Source organism: Temnothorax longispinosus, unplaced genomic scaffold, assembly GCF_030848805.1.
Source record: "Temnothorax longispinosus isolate EJ_2023e unplaced genomic scaffold, Tlon_JGU_v1 HiC_scaffold_540, whole genome shotgun sequence".
Lineage (NCBI taxonomy): Eukaryota > Metazoa > Arthropoda > Insecta > Hymenoptera > Formicidae > Temnothorax > Temnothorax longispinosus.
In genome coordinates, this window is record NW_027270386.1 from 1 (window position 1) to 6,766 (window position 6,766).

At 33.9% G+C, this 6,766-nt stretch overlaps 1 protein-coding gene across 1 annotated transcript; it reads left to right on the forward strand.

The window, feature by feature from the left end:
- Positions 1–994: 994 nt before the first annotated feature.
- LOC139824742 (kelch-like protein 5) lies at positions 995–3,786 on the forward strand. Its single transcript, XM_071797280.1, has 7 exons — positions 995–1,589; positions 1,998–2,159; positions 2,320–2,633; positions 2,786–2,881; positions 2,954–3,143; positions 3,295–3,519; positions 3,619–3,786. The coding sequence occupies exons 1-7, from the start codon at positions 1,487–1,489 to the stop codon at positions 3,783–3,785; spliced, it is 1,257 nt and encodes a 418-aa protein (XP_071653381.1). The 5' UTR covers positions 995–1,486; the 3' UTR covers position 3,786.
- Positions 3,787–6,766: the final 2,980 nt, after the last annotated feature.

The window sequence follows — 6,766 nt, forward strand, 5'->3', positions numbered from 1 at the left end:
ACAAGAAAAAATCTTTATAACGGGAACAGGATAAAACAGGTTTTAATGTTAATTTTTTTTGTGTAAGATTAAATATCTGTAAAAGGAAAAATATTAAACTATATATCTTTTTTATTTATTTATATATAAAAATATAATCTTACATTAAAATTATTTATAAATAAATTTGTATGGATAAGCTAATAAATTTGTATGGATAAAAAAAACATAAAGTCAATAAGATAATGAACTAAAAAGGAAATTAAACAAAGAGATATGGAGAGATGGAAAGACATAGAAATTTGATATTTAAAATATATTTCTTTTCTCTCTTTCTCTCTCTCTCTCTCTCTCTCTCTCTCTCTCTCTCTCTCCCCCTCTCCCTCTCCCTCTCCCTCTCCCTCTCCCTCTCCCTCTCTCTCTCTCTCTTATAATATATAAATATTCTTTTTCTTCTCTCTCCTCTTTCTGTTTTTTCCTTGCGATTTGTCTTTGATCGATGACATATATAATCAAAAAATTATATATTTTATAGTACTCCCCGCAAAATTCTACCCCTGTTTCATATACAATTCTTTAAAATTCGGTCAATTAATTCCCGAAAAATTGGAAAAATTTCTGATACCGGCTTCCAAAAAAATCGGTAACAAAAAATTATACACTTTATAGCACTCCCCGAAAAATTCTACCCCCATTTTATATACAATTCTTTGAGATTCGGTCAATTATTTCCCGAAAATTTGAAAAATTTAGAAAAGCCGTTTTCCAGAAAATCAGTAACGAAAAACTATACACATCATGGCACTCCCCGGGAAATTCTACCCCTGTTTCATATACTTTTGTTAAAAATTCGGTCCACTAACGAATGAGTAGTTCGCGGACAGACGGACAGACGGACGGACGGACGGACGGACGGACGGACGGACGGACAGACAAACAGTCGGGTTTTATATAATAGTATGATATGATAATAGTATGATGTGTTGTTGCCGTCACGTTTGCATCATGATGCTCAAGATCGAACGATGAATCATTTCATTGCTGTCATGTTGCTGACATGTTGCAGACAACATAACGTACCAATATTGCAGACCGTTTGCTCTTGAAATTGCGTCAACTGATTGCATGTATAAGCAGTCATGTAGCTGTATTTGTAACGTGTTCTATTTTGATGTCAGCAAATTTGCAGCAAATATATGAAAACACATGCAATGCATTAGTTTGCTCAATATGCTCTATCACGCTTGGCTATCTCTGGGTAGTTCCTTTAAATCCCAAGTGAAACATAAGGTCTTCTATGAGATTTCAGTAATCGCTTTAAATTCAAATGTACGGGGTGATTCTGAGAGTCGTCAACTTTAACGCTAAATATCTCGCTTCGCAGGGCAGACCGCCTCATTTTTCTGCCAGATTCTTTCGTTTCGTGTCAAAACTCGTCGAATGAGCATAACTTTATTGATATTCTAGGTGCAGCGCGTATTCTAAATATTAAATAATTACCCCCACAATGTCATGTGTGTCCATCTCGCCGAAGCACGCGGAAAGTAGCCTCCAAATTATGGAGAGTTATCTGCACAAGCAACAGCTGACAGACGTCACGCTGATCGCGGGTGAGTGTACCCGCCCTTTACCGGGCTCCGGGATGCTTTTTGTTTTGATAACAATTAACGCACCTATGTGTCAACTGTCAATTGGACTTGTAATGATTCAGATGATAATGGTTAATCAAACGTTTTAATTAATAAAAACGAGGAGAGTTATTATTTATTTTATACCAATTTGTTTACATAAAATGTGCATTTTCTAATATAATTTTATGTATATTTTTATGTATAATCAAGAGATTCAAAGAGAAATGCTTTTTATTGTTAAAAGTTGTTATTCAAAGTTTTTAACCAGTACAAATTAAAGAGAGAGTATATTTTGTAACAACATATTGAAAATATTCCTCGCACTCGATGAACTTGTGTGACATCCCATTTCTCATATTTTCTTTCTCTGTTCTGTGCTTTTCTTAGGAAATAAGCGTATCCCAGCTCATCGATTAGTACTCAGTGCTGGCTCTGAATATTTTGCTGCCATGTTCACAAACTCTCTGCGAGAGTCGACACAAAATGAAATAGAATTAATGGATGTTGATGGAGATGCTTTATGGGCTTTGGTTCTTTATTGTTATACAGGTAATTCTGCTTGAGAAGATATATATGTTTCATGTAAGAAAACATTTCACGAATATTAACGTTACGATAAAGGCATTTACAGATATTTTTTTAAACCGTTCTTGTTAATTTTTGAATTTCTTGTCAATTCTTAATAACATGTTTTTTTGTATATTTGCAGGTTGCATAGAATTGCAGGAAAATAGCGTAGAGACTCTACTTACAACAGCATGTTTGTTACAAATGAATCCAGTTATTAAAGCGTGCTGTCAGTTTCTCGTCAAACAACTTCACCCAAGCAACTGTCTGGGCATACGAATGTTCGCCGATACGCAGGGTTGTTCGGAATTGGTTGAATATGCACACGCATACACTACCAAACATTTCATAGAAGTTACAAAAAATCAAGAATTCTTACTGCTATCTGCCAATGAAGTTTCGAAGTTACTTGAGTCTGAGGATCTTAATGTTCCCTCGGAAGAAACTATCTTTCATGTAAGACAAACTGTTTGTTGAGAGCGAACCAATTTATATTTATGTTTGAGTTTATATTTATGTTTGAGCAAATATTTCATACAAATGCAATTAAAATATCTAAGCTGAGATGCAGAATAAATAGAATCGTTATTGTTTTATTATTATTTCAGGCTCTAGTAACTTGGCTGGAACACGATCCAGAAAACAGGAGCAAAGATGCCAGTAAATTATTAGGTTTAGTCAAATTACCATTGCTATCACCCGCGGTAAGTTCATCGACAGCTCAATTTTTTCACTCGACAGAACTTGTGCATTAGCTTACTAATAAATCAAAACAGTTTATAGCTGACAATATTGAGAGTAACGAAATGTTCAAAGACCAAAGAATGGCGCAGGAATTAGTAATGGAAGCATTGAAGTATCATTTGCTGCCTGAGCGAAGACCTTTGCTTCAAACAGGCAGAACGAAACCCAGAAAAGCCACTGTGGGTACGTTGTTAGTTCTCGGAGGGATGGACGCCATAGACGGTAATTTATTATAACCAAAATTAATTATTTAATATTAATCGCATAACTGATAATTAATCGATCACGATTAATGTAAAAAAAATATATTATGCCAATATTGTCGCACTATTTTACTTTTTCCAAGCGAAATAATTTGCAACGTACTTTCTAGGTACAACATTTATAGATGCATTTTCATTACGCGATAATGCCTGGAGATATTTAGCAGCCATGAGCAGTAAAAGATTAGAGTTTGCCGCAGTAGTACTCGATAGAAAATTGATTGTCGCGGGCGGTACAGACGGTTTAAGAACATTGAACACAGTAGAATGCTTCGATTTCTCCACTCTTACGTGGAGCACTCTACCACCTATGAATGTTTATCGACAAGAATTAGGTATGTGCAAATGCATGAGAATTTGCAAAATTGATGTGCAATTTATTTCATTTATTCATAATCAAACCCTGGCAAATACGTTATAATATTCTTTCTTAGGAGTGGCAGTCTTAGGTAGACTTTTATATGCTGTTGGTGGTCACGACAATCGTTGTTTTCTTAATGCGGTAGAGAGATGGGATCCGGGAACAGGTCATTGGAGTTCAATATGCCCTATGTCCGTACAAAGAGGTGGAGTCGGTGTAGCTGTGTTAAATGATAAGTAAGTCTTTACAGATAAATTATTAAATTTATATGTCTTATCTGTTTTCAATCATTTGGATTTCCTTTTTACGCACGTCCCGCGAAAAACGATCTAATATGAATCTAACTAAAATCATATTAAATTATATTTAATTTGGGTAAAATTCAAATTAAATCCAGATTTTATATTAAAATTATATTTGTTTAAATACAGTTTTAATTTGCACTTATTAAAATCAGTTATGTAGATTAAATATGATCCACAATAAAATAGGGCTTTAATTAAAATTTAATTAGATTACTTATATGGATCATATAACACTTCGAATCAAATATGGTTTTAATTTGTATTTAATAAGATAACTTATGTGGATTATATATGATCCAGAACCATACATGATGCAGAATATTTATATATAAGACTTTAATAAAAAGTTAATGTGTTCTGTATGCGACTTTTACTCGATTCAATTGCGGCTTTAACCCAAAGGGCCTAGCGGAGTAAGCATGTGAAATCGGCCCTTGATCATACAGAGCTGACATTAATGTCACAAGTTAGTACCAATATGATAAAACTTTCCACCAAATATTATTTAAAAAATTCATTTTTTTAGAAGTTATGCAGGGAGAAAGTAAAATAAAGAAATATATTTTCTCGAAAACCACTTGACCGATCTTGATGAAAAAAATTATGTTATGTAGACTAATAAAACTAATTAACAAAAAAAATGTCCAAAATGTTTGCCAAAAAAAGACCAAAAAAAAATATTTGAATTTTTAATATATTTTTTTTAGGGTGATATTTTTGAGGTACTTTTTGAAATTTTTACGAAAATTTCTCTTAAAGTGTCCACTATAACATATTTTTTTCAATTTTTTTTAAATGGTGGAACATATTAAAAATACGAAAATCGTAAGCGTCGCGTCACTCCGGCGCACAGTGCAGTGCCATTCCGCGTTGCGGGTGTTCGATGTAACTTTACTAGCACATATGTACGTCTGCAATTAGCCTATAATATGTATACTTTTTAATTTTATAGTTTCCAGAGTTTACCACGTGGAGGTTGCAGTACGGTTTTAAACTCCTTATTGGGGTGCTTTTTTAACGTGAGTCCCCTCGCCTTTCACTACGTTTCCGTAAAATCAGGGTGCTTTTTTAACGCCTTTCACTACGTTTCCGTAAAATCGGGTGCTTTTTTAACGTGAGTCCCCTCGCCTTTCAACTACGTTTCCGTAAAATCAGGGTGCTTTTTTAACGTGAGTCCCTTTGCCTCTCACTACGTTTCCGTAAATCGGGGTGCTTTTTGAATGTAAGATCCCTCGTCTCTCATTACAGCCTACACCTACGATTTATTTAATCTTCTTCACTATCACTGTCTATTACTGGAATGTTATTTGTTTTCTTAAACAGATCGCTAATGGGCTACGAACAATTGGATGCTGCTGTCATATTGCTGCAATTATATATTATCTATCTCATGCAAGATATTTAGCGAAAATTTTGAAACCAGCAGAAATACTGAGCGATCTGTTTAAGAAAACAAATAACATTCCAGTAATAGACAGTGATAGTGAGAAGATTAAATAAATCGTAGGTGTAGGGTGTAATGAGAAGCGAGGGGTCTTACATTCAAAAAGCACCCTGATTTTACGGAAACGTAGTGAGAGGCGAGGGGACTCACGTTAAAAAAAGCACCCCGATTTTACGGAAACGTAGTGAGAGGCAAAGGGACTCACGTTAAAAAAGCACCCTGATTTTACGGAAACGTAGTGAAAGGCGCGGGGACTCACGTTAAAAAAGCACCACGATTTACGGAACGTAGTGAGAGGCGAAGGGACTCACGTAAAAAAGCACCCTGATTTTACGGAAACGTAGTGAAAGGCGAGGGGACCACGTTAAAAAAGCACCCCGATTTTCGGAAACGTAGTGAAAGCGAGGGGACTCACGTTAAAAAGCACCCCAATAAGGAGTTTAAAACCGTACTGCAACCTCCACGTGGTAAACTCTGGAAACTATAAAATTAAAAGTATACATATTATAGGCTAATTGCAGACGTACATATGTGCTAGTAAAGTTACATCGAACACCCGCAACGCGGAATGGCACTGCACTGTGCGCCGGAGTGACGCGACGCTTACGATTTTCGTATTTTTAACTATGTTCCACCATTTAAAAAAAAATTGAAAAGATATATGTTATAGTGGACACTTTAAGAGAAATTTTCGTAAAAATTTCAAAAAGGTACCTCGAAAATATCACCCTAAAAAAATATATTAAAAATTCAATATTTTTTTTTTTGGTTTTTTTTTTGGCAACATTTGGACATTTTTTTTGTTAATTAGTTTTATTAGTCTACATAACATATATTTTTTCATCAAGATCGGTCAAGTGGTTTTCGAAAAAATACATTTCTTTATTTTACTTTCTCCCTGCATAACTTCTAAAAAAGTGGATTTTTTAAATAATATTTGGTGGAAAGTTTTATCATATTGGTACTAACTTGTGACATTAATGTCAGCTCTGTATGATCAAGGACCGATTTCACATGCTTAGGCTCCGCTAGGCCCTTTGGTTTTAATTTGATTCTTATTAAAACGTATTTTTTTTAAATAATGTTTAAATAATATTTGCGGTAAAATTTGTTTCTTTATTTGTCGAACTTAACATGTAAAATATTTGATTCAAATTAAAAAAAAATAATAGAGTCATATAAGATTATATATGATCGATCAGAATAAGATGCATCTCAAAGTATCCGATAGATGGCATTCGATGTGGATCTGTTTTTCTCGTAATTAAAATTTGACAAAGAGTGTTATAAGATAACGGTATCAAGAAGACACGACACTGTCTCGGAACGACACAATTTTGTATCAGTTATATCGTGAAGTCCACTCTTATAATAAAGTAGCACGTTTAAAAAATAAAATTTTATATAATCTTGTTTAAATTTATAAATTGGTATAAATTTAAATTTAAAACAAAATTATATAAAATCTAATA

What these genes read in the sequence shown, in the direction of transcription:
- LOC139824742 (XM_071797280.1), top strand. Translation starts at nt 1,487, where the DNA reads ATGTCATGTGTGTCCATCTCGCCGAAGCACGCGGAAAGTAGCCTCCAA. An exon ending in CGGAAGAAACTATCTTTCAT is followed by an intron (nt 2,634 to 2,785) that starts GTAAGACAAACT and finishes TTATTATTTCAG; the next exon opens with GCTCTAGTAACTTGGCTGGA. An exon ending in TACCATTGCTATCACCCGCG is followed by an intron (nt 2,882 to 2,953) that starts GTAAGTTCATCG and finishes AAATCAAAACAG; the next exon opens with TTTATAGCTGACAATATTGA.